This window comes from Micromys minutus (genome assembly GCF_963924665.1).
Source record: "Micromys minutus genome assembly, chromosome: 5".
Taxonomy (NCBI): domain Eukaryota; kingdom Metazoa; phylum Chordata; class Mammalia; order Rodentia; family Muridae; genus Micromys; species Micromys minutus.
The window spans coordinates 57,799,899-57,813,474 of record NC_137974.1 but is presented as its reverse complement, the minus strand read 5'-3'; the positions used below and the strand labels follow the sequence as shown (position 1 = coordinate 57,813,474).

Here is a 13,576-nt window from a genome sequence, read left to right as displayed (position 1 = left end):
CTGCCAGGTGAAGTGTGGCTTCCAGGACGATGGGTGGGCCCCTCTGTCCCTGACCAATGCAGCGGTAGACTCCCGCATTCCGGGGCCGGACTTGGGTCAGCAGCAGAGAGCCATTGGCAAACACCACAGCTCTGCGGAGGTGAGGGGGACTACGGAGAGAAGAGAGTACTATCTGGAAGAGGCCCCAGCCCCCTTCGGAAACAGGATGCAGTGGAATTTCATGTTGCAACGGTCTGTGTTGTGAGAAGGGTACGTTTTGTGCACCTGTCCTTCTGTGTGTGTTTTCTTTTCTTGTTTTAAATTTTACTTTTATAAGTGTTTGCATGCATGCTTAGGGTCAGCAGAGACCAGAGAAAGCGTCCGATACTCTGAAACTGGGATTACAGACAGTATGGGCTGCCATGTAGGTGGTTAGAACCAAATCCAGATTCTGCAAGAGTAGCCAGTGGCCTTCGTAACTGATCGGTCCCTGCTGGCCTGCAATTCTCTATATAAAATAGGCTGGCTTAGAAGCCACAAAATCCCCTGCCTCTGCCTCCTGAATTCTAGGATAAAGGGAATGTACTATCACCTTCAGCAGCCCCTTTCCTTCCTCCCTCCCTTCCACCCCTTTCCTTCTTTTCTTATTTCTCTCTCTCTCTCTCTCTCTCTCTCTGTCTCTCTCTCTCTCTCTGTGTGTCTCTCTCTCTCTCTCTCTGTCTCTCTCCTTTTTTCTTAATTTTTAAAAACATGGTTTCTCTGTGTAGCCCTGGCTGTTGTGGATCTCACTCTATAGACCAGGCTGGCCTTGAACTCAGAGATCTGTCTGCCTCTGGGTGCTGAGATTAAAGCTATGTACCACCATGGCCTGGCACTTTTTGTTTACTTTTATGTGTACCATTTGCTTACATCTATAATAATGGTCTGCGCACCATTACTCATGCCTGATTCTTGTAGAGGGCATCAGATCCCCTGAAACTGGAGTTACACATGGCTGTGAGCTGAAAATCAAACCTGGTTACCCTGGAGAAACAGCCAGTGTTCGTTAACCACTGGACTATCTCTCCAGGATGGCTTCACACTATGTCACCCAAGCTGGACTTGACTTACAAAGAGTGGCCTCAGTTTGTGTGTGTGGCTTGGGGTGTGTGTGTGTGTGTGTGTGCGCGCGCGCGCGCACGCGCATGTATGTGAAATATGTGTGCCCACAGGCATGTATGTGTGTGCATGTGTGCTTACTCATGTGTACACATGTGTGAGTAGGTCAAAGGATGTGTCATCCCTTCACCCTACTTTATGAGACAGGGTCTCTCACTCTACCTGGGACTTACCATTTCAGCTTAACTGGCTGGCCAGCAAGCCCCCAGATCCCCGCCTCTGCCCCTCAGCACCGGGCTACAGATGTACATGTCACACCTAGGGTTCTTACACAGGTGCTGGGGATCTGAACACAGGTCTTTATGCTTGCTCACGGTGGTGGTTTGGATAGGTTTGCCCCCCGTAAATGCATGTGTGTGAGTAATGGCACTATTAGGAGCTGTGGCCTTGCTGGAGACGGTGTACACTGTGGGGGTGGACCTTGAGGTCTCCCATGCTCAAGCTTTGCCCAGTATGGCATATATAGTCCCTTCCTGCTGCTGGTGGAGCAAGATGTAGAATTCTCAGCTCCTTCAGCACCACGGCTGCCTGAATGCTGCTACTAAACCTCTGAAGCTGTAAGCCAGCCACAATGAAATAGTTTTTCTGTGTAAGAGTTGCCATGGTCATGGTGTCTCTTCACAGCAATAAAATTCAAACTAAGACACCCGGCAATCACTTCACCCATTAAGGCCCTGACCTCAAAGCTTACATCCTCCTGCCTCATCCTCCTGGATGCTGGGATTATGGGCATGAGTCGTCAGGCTTAGTTTGAAACTGTGTTTTCCAACTGCAGGAAAGGAGGCTGAGGCAAGGGCAGTGTGAGGGGGAAAAGGTACAATAGGATGTGGGGACCACCCTTCCGTAGGGACCCTGGGGTCGAGGACAAGAGCCTCAGCCAAATTAGATGGCCTGATGATGTCCTTAGGACTAAACCTAGGGAACCACACCCCCAGTGACCACAGTCATGCCTGGTACCACAAGTGTCCTCTCCTAGAGTCTGGGCAAGCGTCCCAATACAAGGGCAAGCTTCCAGAACCTTTAGAGACATTTGCTTCCTCTGAAAATGGGGGTGTTGTTGCAGGGTATTTAATCACACTGTGAACCCTCAGATTGTGTTATTTGCTAAAAAAAAAAAAAAAAAACAAACTGTTTCTAGTTGTGGTGTGGCTCAGTCCTTAGCACACACCTTCAATCCTGAACAATGAAGGTAAAGTTAGTTTGTAGAAGGGAGCACCCATTTTTTAAGTGATGTCTAGTTGAGTGACAGACAAAGTAACAAATCAGAGAAAGATTTGACAGAATAGGATATGCCCAACTCTCATGAGAAGAAAGGAAAGGTTCGTAAAAGAGCAGAGCCAAGAGGAGGAGAGGAGGCAGGTTTGCCGGAAAAATTTTACAGAGACAAGATGAAAAGAAAACAAGATAAAGACAGAAGGAGTCAGAAGATTAGAACAGATTGCCGGAGTTTGTTTGAGGCCAAGCAGAGCAATTCAGGAAGAGCCCCGAGAAGCCAGATTGAATCAGACAGCTTGGACAGGAGCTGAGTTGAGTCAGCCAGCTCAAAGCTCAGAAAGAAGTAGAAAAAGTAAACTTGTTCAGCAGTAAGTCTCAGAGGCTGAAAACATCCTAGGCCTAGATTATACTGTACGGAGGCCAGAAGCTCCCAAGACTAAGTCTAGGTCTGCCGACTAAGGCAAGGAGCCTTGGTCAATTACATCAGGAAAATAGAAGCTTTTCAGGTGTACTGTGTCAGTACTGTCTTGTATCTTTCTATGTAGACTGTAGATGGGCCCCATCTTCTCTCAGGTGTTCTCTCTGAGCTTCCGTAGCTAAGTTTACACAATTCCGTTCCTAAGGTTATTTCTGATTTCCTCTAAAACATCCTGCGGGATAATTACACGGCTTTTAGCCTGTCAATATTCTCTACAAATCACTGAACACCACAGGGTGCCAGGCAGGGCCGTGAGGAAAGGGGAGGCTGAAGTGCTTGGCCATTCGGGAGGTCGCAGATGGGGCACAGGTTTGGTGTCTACAGCGACTCCGCCTCTCTGGCAACCCTTGGGTACTACTCTACCCTGGGTCTCTGCTCTCCCATCCCAGATGACCCATGTGGGCAAGAAGAGAAAGAAATCAAAGTCCAAGCATGGAGTGTCCGTGTGGGAATCCCAGAAGGCATTTCCCAGGGACTTCCCTTGGTGAAGACTCTTTCAGTGACACTAGGACATCCTACTGCCATCTGCTGAACACTTGAAAAAGTACAAGTTCACGACGGACAAGTCTAATGTCTGAACTTGGACTGAATCACACGCATCTCTGAAGCACCCACAGATGTCTTACCGGCTTTTATTAGTGATGGGAGTCTCGTCCTCAAAGACCCACTGCAGGCTGGGGGGTGGCTGGGCTGAAAACTGGCAATGGAACATGGCCTCCTCATTCCTTGCTACAACAACGTCCTGAGGCGCCTGCACCACCCTGGCAAAGCTTTCCTCTGCAGCAAGGGGAAGCATGGAGGAAGTGAGCAGGCAGGGCAGTGAGCCCCCTCCTAGCTCTGCCTCCCCTTTTCTGTTCCCACTACAGGCTCACCTGCAATATTCAAGGTGAAATTCTGGCTGCTGCAGGCCTGGCCAAAGGCATTGTGGGCACAGCAAGAGTAGAGGCCACTATGTTCGGAACTGGCTGGCCGTAGGGTCAGGTTCCTCTCCTTGCTGCTGACTGTGTGGGTGCTCTGATCGTCAGAGAGGGGAGTCCCATCTCGGAACCACTGATAGGTAGGCCTGAAGGGCACAGGGGGAGTCATAAACAGGGCAAAGGGGTACAGAATCAGATATCTAACTGGGTACTCCAGTTTACAAGAGGAGGCATGGGGCCTGGGAAGGAACAACAGTCTGCATGAGGGCAAACATTAGACTAGAGATAAAAGCAAACAGATCCAGGTCACTCAGTTCCCAGAGGGCCATGCCATGCAGTGTTTCCCCTTCTCCAGCTACTAGCGGCTGGAGGGCGTGGTTCCAGCATGAATCGAAGTCCATCTGCACAGATTCTAAGACTTGGGGTGACATCCCTACTGGTCTCCATCCCACCCTCCACGGCTCCTTACCGAGGGTGCCCGTCAATGTGACAGCGAAGTGTGACCTGGGTCTGTGGCTGGATCTCAGCTTCTGAGGCTGGGTGCTTCAGGACCACAGGACCTGCCTCGATCCCTGGAACAGTGAGCAGAGCAAAGGTGGGAAAGTGGAGGGGAAGGAGGGACCACAGAGCCCTCAGATGTGTACCTGCCTTGCACACACAGGTGAGCACCGTGAAGCTGCAGCTAAGGCTATGGGTACCAGATACAGAACACACACCCTGTCCCCAGCGGGTCAAACGTAATACATGCAAAGGACTTCAATGAAAGCCTCCAGCAGATAAATGGGACAGAGACTTGATGTGATGGGGAAGGTTGGGAGAAATGAGTGGTACTCTGTCTCTGATAACAGTATATGCTCAGCACATGTGGGACCTGAAGAAAAGGGAAGTGTTTGTAAGAATGGATGGGAAGAAAGGGAGAGACTAGGGTGAAGAAGAAGATGCAAAAATGGTAGGAAAGTGAGGAGGGAGAGAAGGAAGCAGGTAGGAGCCGTCTAACTTCCTCTTATCCACACAAGCAGTACCACAAGTAAACTCTATCTGGCCCATTCAACTGGCAGCGGCAGAAACCGAAGCAGGTTCCTAGGCCTCAGTTGCCGAGGCTGACCAGGCACAGTACCCTCCCTCCATAGGCTCTTACATTTGATGTTGAAGGAGGCATTGGTACTGCGGGCTTCCTCTCCAGTGATGTTATCCCGAGCTACACACTGGAAGGCACCAGAATCCTGAAGCCGGTCCACAGCTGCAAAGCTCAGGCTGCTGCCTTGGGCAAACCGCCGCTCGGTGTCCTGGACAGGCTTCCCATTGAGCAACCAGTACACGTGCACGGGATCCGCAGACTCAACTTCACAACGGAGCAGTGCCCGGCGCCCTTGAAGTGCATCCTGGGAGGATGGCTCCTTGATAAAAACAATAGCAGCCTGGGTACCTGCGGATGCAGACAAGGGAGAAGCAGGGTCAGGAGGAGCTAATGCCTCCGTCCTAACAGAGAGGGGAACGAACACAACCGAACACAGCCGGTCAGTAAGGACAGGTACAAAGAGCAATGCTAAAAGTTGAAGAGTTCTCGGTGGGAGCTCCAGCTGGGCTCCAAAGACAAAAATGCACCTGGTCAAGGGGCAAGAATTCTGAGGACTGAAAGGACAAATAACATGTCAGTGGCCATGTAAATGCCAAGTGGATGGTGTGGGAAGCTGGTACCTGTAAAATGCAAATAAGGAAGGGTGTCCTGAGGTCTGGGTGGGGGCTGATGGCCCCAGACCCACAAGACAAGATCCTAGGTCTTGATGCTTGGCTGGGAACCCGGGGACATGAAAAGTAACCCAACCTTCCCTTGCCTACCCCAGGGTGAAGGCACAGAACAAAGTTCAATCTTGACCTGAAGAACATCATGGGAAAAATGGCAACTTAGCAAGAAAACCCTAGAGTACCAGCAATGAAGGCAGCCACAGTTTTGAAGCTCTACGGCCCCGAGACGTTACCCTTTCACTGGAGAAGCAGAAATTCTCTAGACACAAAGGCTATGGTCAAGATATATGCAGGTCGCCCTGATATCTGGCCTAGCTCTCTGAAAATCCAACTGCAGTCGAAGCCACAGATTTGAAAGTAAAGCTGTTGACCTCTTCCTGCACACATCACACGGCTTTAGTCACAATGAGGGGGGGCAGCTATGAACAAGCAGCCTCCACCCCTGTAACCAAAGGGAGAACCAGGGCCAGGGACAACAAGGGAAAAATCAAACACCTGTGCTGAGCAGATGGGTTAGGCAGGCGGAGGGCAGGGCTGGACATGCGGGTGGCATAGTTATAGCAGTGTCAGGAGGAACACACTGGGCTTTGTTCCTGCCTTGTGGGTGCCTGGCAGAGTCCCGGAAGCACCAGGCCTGAACATGGAAGAGATGCTCCCAGCCACCAGGAAGAAGCAGGTGCAGGTCTATATAAGGGGAGGGGACACTAACAAGGTGCTCTTCCCCCATTACTTTGCAAATCACTGGGGAGCAATGAGAGCCCAGTCAACAGTCTCTAAGGACCCTAGAGGTAAGGTCTGGCTCTTCAGACATGAGATTCTCTCAGTCACTGTCAATACGGGTCCTAGGATCTAACAGGGCTGGGTCCAGATGAAGGGCTATTCTAGAACCAGTCCATCTCCCAAAGGCCCAGAACCCCCAACACAAAAATATTCAGGGAGCTGGAAGGTCCCAAAGCACCCTTCTTCCTTCTCAACGAGGTCCTGTTGGTTCTCTGTGCAAGATAATTCTCTACCAACCAGAGTGATCCCACCCACTGTGCCAGTTAACAAACATGCCTTCAGGCACCCCCGTTACTGTGCCAACGCAGACACTCCCCTATCCATTTCTAAATACTCCACAGGGGTGTGGTCCTGTCCCTGCTAGGCATCATGGTACAAAGCCTTTGTTTCAGAACTATAAACTTAGGCCCAGAAATATGAAGGATTTACTAAAGGTCAGACAACTCACATGTTACAACGCCATGCCCCTAACCTAAAGAAGCCAACTCCTCATCTCTAGTTCTTCCTAGCCCTGCCCTGGAAACATCTGATCCTACAAGGGCGAGTGGGTTTCTTCACAGTCAGGGAGTGCGGCAGACATGCCTCCCACAGACAATACATCTCATAAAGACACTCAGAGAACACTGGTCGACCTGAAGAAAATTCATGTCTTAGGCAGACATGGCATCAGGAACACCAACCTCCTTCTGTGACAAACCGAATGGGCTCTACTCCAGTGGTCCTCTGTAAAAGCAATTCAATAAAATATTGCAAAACCCCTAACTCCAGGACATCCACCTAAGAGCAGAGACATCTGGTCGCCAGGGTGTCCAACTTGTTGCTCAGAATAGTATGAATACAGTTGAACACAAGATTGTAAACTTGCTTAAAATACATGAGTCTTAAAAGTGTGTGTGTCTGTGAGTGTGCACACGAGTGTGTATGCATGCACATATACACATGCACGAAGAGGCCAGAGGTCAACTTCAGGCACCACTCCTCAGCAGCTTCCCGTTTTTGTTTTCTGAGCAGGGTCTCTCACTAATCTGGAACTTCTCAAGTAGGCCAGGCTGTCTGCCAATGAGCCCCATGGGAGCTTTGTCTTGTGCCCCTTTGGTACTAGGTTCCAAGCACAAGCCACCACACCTGGATTTTTCTGTGGACTCTGAGGGTTGAACTCAGGTCTTCATGCTTGTGTGGCAAGCACTACACTAATTGAGCCATTTGGTGTGTGTGCTTATTTGTGTAGGCAGACTGCTTATCTAAGGATAATTTGTTAGCATTGGTTTTCCTTCCATCATATGGGTCCCAGGAACTGAACTTGGGTTATTCACTAGGCTAGATGGCAAGTGTCGGCTGTTTAATCATCTTACTGGTTAAACACATGAGCCTTTTATGGGAGGAGGGGCTTGACTGTATGTGTGGGTCTTTTTTTCTCCTTAGAGGTTTACTTTATTTTCTTTTTTTAAGATTTATTTTATGTATAAGTAGCTGTCTTCAGACACACCAGAAGAGGGCATCAGATCTCATTACAGATGGTTGTGAGCCGCCATGTAGTTGCTGGGAATTGAACTCGGGACCTCTGGAAAGAGCAGTCAGTGCTCTTAACCACTGAGCCATCTCTCCAGCCGGGTTTACTTTATTTTTAATGATGTATCAGCTTCAGACAGACCCAAGTCTGGTCCTGCCATGTTCCGTGTTCTTCCCACAAGAGGATCTTGTGAGCCACAATGCAACTGTGTGTGTGAAATGCCTTGGCCAGAGTTCACCTTTGGTAAAACGGCAACTACTGTTAAGCCCATGAACTCTCTTCCTACACGAGGATTCAAATTCTCAGAACATTAGACAACTCTCCTCATGCCAAGGCTCAAGGATATGCCGGAAGCCTAGACAGAAGAGAAATCACCACCAGAGAGCAGAGAACAACCAGATGGTGGGTTGGGCGAAGGAATAGGCCCTGGGGGTACAGGAACCACAGACCACCTGCTGCAGAAATCTGAGAGGAGCCTGTGTAATTCTGAGGAACACCAACTTAGGCCCCCTCCCTCAGCTTTCCATATCTCCTCCTGGGACCAGGGCTATGCTTCTCTAGAGCTGTGACCAGAGATGCAGCATTCCCAGACTGCCACTCAGAGCCCCCACCATCCCACAACCCTATGACATGGCCAGGGAAACATCAAAGCCAGGCCTCCCAGGGGCCCCTGTCCTGACGTCAGCTCACAGCAGGTCCTGGTTAGTGCCTGGCTGGAGTAGACTTAGATGTTTCCAAAGCCAGCAGAAAGGAGCCTCCAGGCTTCTCGGAACCCCCGCTCAGTGGCCCCCACATTGGCTCCGAAGGCAGTGGGAATGTGCCTCGGCTGTCAACCTGCATGGCTTGCTGCAAACATTGCTCCATCAATGTTTCGGGGAACTGGAGAGTCCCTGGCAGTGATGCCAGACCCCAGGAGCTCTTAGCTTTGTGCAGAGGCTGCTTTCAGGGGCTAAGGTAGTACCTATCTCCAGGTGGTGCATTTCCTGTCCTCTAACTGGAGGGATGGCCTCCAGTCTGTGGTTTGAGAAAGGCCTTCTCTGGACTCACTGGTCCTAAAACTGCTGTCTCCCTTCCCTGGGCCTCGTGAGGCTGCAGCAGTGACCTACTCAATAATGGCAGCTTGCCTGCCACCAAGCAACCCTGCCCAGGTCTAATCTGGGGATGGGGCCTTAGTGTAGCCCCCTGCACCCTTCTTGCTATATACAGTATAGACACCAGGCTACCCTCCAGACTGTTCAAGGGATAAATGGGTTTAAATATGCTCCACCCTGGAGCATCCGGAAAGGGAGCGGATAGGTAGGAGCTTTGCCTGTGGGCATGAGCTTAGCTGGAGCTTCTAATAAGGGCACTTTCTGAGCCATACCTTTGGCTTGTTAATAGTCAACTATACAGACACTTTTTTAAAAAAGATTTGTTTATTTCACGTATGTGAGTACCCTGTCACTGTCTTCAGACACACCAGAAGAGGGCATCGGATCCCCATTACAGATGGTTGTGAACCACCATGTGGTTGCTGGGAATTGAACTCAAGACCTCTGAAAGAGCAGTCAGTGCTCTTAACCACTGAGCCATCTCTCCAGCCCAACTACACAGACACTTAAACCGTGACTATACCTCTAATCCCAGCCTCTTAAGAAATAAAATAAAGTAAAATAAAATAAGGCCAATTCCCATGCCTGCTCTATGCCCAGCACCCAATGGCACCTGATACACAATCCTGATCTAACTAGCACCCAACCTCCTGTTTGCTCTCTGGGTTCCAGACCCACCCAGTCTGTGTGCGTGGGCGTGTGCTTATACATATGTGGCAACACAGTCACTATATGAAGGGCACAGCAGAAAATTTGGTTTTGGGGGTTTTATTTTGTGCTACTGGGGTTCAAACTCAAGGTCTTACACATGCCAAAGCCAAGTGCTTTACTATGGAATTACACACCCAACCCTTGATGTGTGCGTGAGGGTACACTTTGAAAAGGGGTCTCACTATCGAGCCATGGCTGGAACTTGCTATGTAGATCAGACTGACCTCGGGCTGATAGAGATCCCTACCTAGAATCCGAGATCCTCCTGCTGAGGTTACACATTCGTGCCTGCATATGCCAAGCAACAGCAAGTTTTCACGATGCACTCCAGTTCTAAGTAATTTTGGCTAATTCATTGCAAGCATCCACTTCAGCTGCCCATCTCTCAAGGGCTAACCCCCCTCTGACCTATGGCCGGGGGTGGGGGTGGGAATGCCTCCAGGACCCACACAGGCTCCGAACCTATGTAAGTAAATAATTCCAATTCCTTCTTCTCCCTCCTGTAAACTCTCACCCTGTGGACCAAGCCCCTGCAACCCAACAGGCTCTGGGACAGCACACGGCACACGTATGTTCTGGACTTGTACACGGTAGCATATGTTCATGAGAGGGACTGTATCCCCACAGGCCACCAGCCATACGTGCCTGGCTAACTTGCACACCAGAGCTCAAGACTAGACTGCCAGCTCCAGGGTCCAAGTCCCTGTTAGGAAAACCCTCAACTTCAGGTGGCCCCTGGAACCCAGACCAAAGTGGATCTTGTTGGAGCAGTACCCACACAAATGAGTGACAGTGTGCCAGGTTTCCATGCATTTCTGGAGCAACACTATGGCACAAGCCAGGACAAGTCCCCTTCACCTCCTGAAGTACAAATGCTCCAGGTAAGAGAGCAGCCGGGCTCCTGTCCCACAAAAAGACAGTCCCCCAACACAAGACTCTCCATGTGGAAATGCCTACTTCTTTTCTCTTTAAATTTTACTTATGTGTCTGTGTCTGAGTTATGCCACATGTGTATAGGTGACTTTGGGGGCCAGAAGAGGGCATCAGATCCCCTGGACTTGGAGTTATACATGGCCGTGAGGCTTGTGGGTCCTGGGAACCGAACCCAGGTCCTTGCAAGAGCAGTGAGCAGCCCTAACTGTTCAGCTACCTCTCCAGGGCCCTATATCATTCTTACCTGAGGCTGAGTTTTCTTGAGGCTGAGTTTCATGCAGCCTACGGTAACCTGCTATACAGAGGAGAATGGCCTTGAACTTCCAATTCTCTTGCCTGATAAGACCACAGGCAAGTAGATCAGGGTGTTGGGATCCAACCCAGGTCCTCTGGAAAAGCAACCAGCGGTTTTAACTGCCGAGTCACCTTTCCAGGTCCTACCCACTCATGTTTACCACTGTGGGAATAAATCACAGGGACAAACAGCAAGCTCAGTCACCTCCCAGCTCACCCGGGGTTATCATGTGTGCCTGCGGTTGAGATATCCTTCCCCACCTGCTCTAAGGACACTACATGTTGTTTCAGCACCAGCAAGTCTGAGGATAACCCTGTGTATCCAGCACCAGGTAGATCCAAACAAAGACTTGAGGCTTAAGTGCTCCGCAGCCACTGGCTACACTATAGGTATGACACCTCCCTGTCCTCTATGGGCAGAGTAGAAGCCAACAGATGTGCTTTACCCGTAGAGACCCTCAAACATCTGTGCATGACTCCAAAGAAACAGCAATGGGTGTTGACTCAGAGTGAAGTGGTGGTCATGAAGAAACATGGGGCAGGGAGACCTGGGTTCTAGTCCTACTAGACCATAACCCTAGCTGACTGCCCCGCCCAGGCTCCAGGATGCTGGAAAGCACTAGAGACACAGAGGTTCCACTCTCTAGGCTGCGGCTGCACAGGCTCTCCTTTGGAAAATATGGGGTCAGGCCTTGGAGCGATTCTTGTTACCCACCCTACACAGCAGGTGCACTGGGCCTGAGGCAGCTGGGCACAGTGGAGAGGTATCTGCCAACCTTGCTGTGACCCTCCCTCTCCTAGGCTCAGCCTCCAGAAATTCTCTACTGAATCCTATGCCACTGAGGCCTCACACCATACCCAAATGGAGGGCTGACATTTGTCTGCATGACAATGCTTCTGTGCGCCTCCTGGTGACTAGGACACTAGGAAAAGTACCCCATGAGCATGTGTGGCAGTGATTCTCAACCTTCCTGATGCTACACCCCTTTACGACAGTTCCTCACGCTGTGACTTCCAACCAAAAAATTATTTTTTTTCCTATTTCATAACTGTAATTTTGCTAATGTTATGAATTGAATTGTTTTCCAATGGTCTTAGGAGACCCCTGTGAAAAGGTTGCTCTTGGGCTGAGAACTATCAAGTGACTGCCCCTCTCAACTAAAATAGGGTTCTAGATTTACTTTCATCGAACACAGCCAATTTGCTTTTCCTCTACGGGCCTGACTTTCCGGTTTGGAAGAAGGGAGCCTTGAACAGATTTTTGCACCACCCCCAGCTCACGCGAGGCTATTTAAATTTAACTTAATGTGAAATGACACCCAAGTGAGCTGGAGAGAAAGCTCAGCGGTTAAGTATGAGCTGCTATTCTAGTGGACCCAGCACCCACATCAGGTGGCTCACAACCATCTGAGGGATCTGAAGCTCTCTGAACCCTTTGGGCACCTATATGATATACATAAAATCTTGCCCTCCACATACACATACACACACACACACACACACACACACACACACACACACACCACCGCCACATCAATTTTTAAAATAATAAAGAGAACAAGAAACAAAGTTAAAAATTCTATTCCCCAGACTCCGTCCACTCATTTGAAGTACACATGTAGCTGTTGGTCACCATGCTTAACGGAACAGAGAAAACAGCTCCAGCTTGGAAGGGTGGCATTCAGTGGCAATGCTTGCCCAACTCTTGACAGGTTCTGTAAGATGCTGTGCTATTTCTGAGCCATGGAACTCTCAACACTGGCCAGCAGCATTTACTTTTACATCTGTATGTGTATGATATGATGTGTGTGTGAACGTGTGCATGGTGTGTCTGTGTGCATGTGTGTGTCTGTGTGTGTAGTGCATGGTGTGTGTATGTGTCTGTGTGTGTGGTGTGTAGTTATGGTATATGTGTATGTGTGTGGTATGTCTGTGTGTGTGATGTATGCGGTGTGTATGTGGTATGTGGCTGGCTGTGTGTGGTGTATGTAATGTGTATGTAGTGTGTGTAGTGGTGGGGTTGTATACGTGCATGTGTGTACAAAGTATAAGCTGACGTTGTCTCTCAGGCACTCTCTACCTTATATGTTGAGGTGGATTCTCTCACTTGAACAAAGAACCTTGATTCTGTTGTCTAGCCAGCCAGCTTGCTTCCTGTGCACTGGGATTCCCATCTCCCAATTAAGTAGGTTCTGGAATCTCAAGTCTGGTCCTCACACATACAGCAGGCTTTTATCCACTGAGCCAACTCCCCAGCCCCTTAGCACACTTTTATAGACACCCTGGAGTCTGGGTATCTTCATCAACGGCTGAGTGAGTACCTACCCCTGGGCTCTCGGGTCTACATTCGTCCCATGATGCCACCAGGGAAAGCAAGGGCTTTCACTTGGATGTAGCATTCTAAAATATGATCTACATATTTTAAATATGGTCTACATGCAAGTATTTTTGGAAGATTTCTGTCTTATTTTTAGCTATGTTCATGTGTGTGTGTAGGTTTGTGTGTGTGAGTGCAGATAATTATGGAGGCCAGAAGAGGGCGTCAGAAAGCCTGGAGTTAGAGGCTGGAGTTAGAGGTGGTAGGGATCTAACACTGGAGCCAGGTCCTCTGAAAAGCAGTCAGTGCTCCTAAAAGCTGGGTCAACTTTTCACCCCCTAAATGAGTTTGTTTGTTTACATTTACATTGGTGAGCTGACTCCATGTATGTCTGAGAGCATTGTATTCCCTGTAACTGGAATTACAGACAGCTGTGAACTGCCATGT

The 13,576-nt window shown here is 49.6% G+C and overlaps 1 protein-coding gene across 1 annotated transcript in view; it reads right to left on the bottom strand.

Annotated features, from left to right (window-relative positions):
• PTK7 (protein tyrosine kinase 7 (inactive)) overlaps positions 1–13,576 on the bottom strand; it is a gene marked incomplete at both ends in the record, with an annotated part of 64,993 nt that overhangs the window by 21,871 nt on the left and 29,546 nt on the right. The window contains 5 exons of the mRNA XM_080916615.1: positions 1–149; positions 3,457–3,607; positions 3,703–3,893; positions 4,217–4,319; positions 4,886–5,173. Of these exons, the coding sequence (XP_080772741.1) occupies positions 1–149; positions 3,457–3,607; positions 3,703–3,893; positions 4,217–4,319; positions 4,886–5,173 (882 nt within the window). The remainder of the gene's footprint in view (positions 150–3,456; positions 3,608–3,702; positions 3,894–4,216; positions 4,320–4,885; positions 5,174–13,576) is intronic.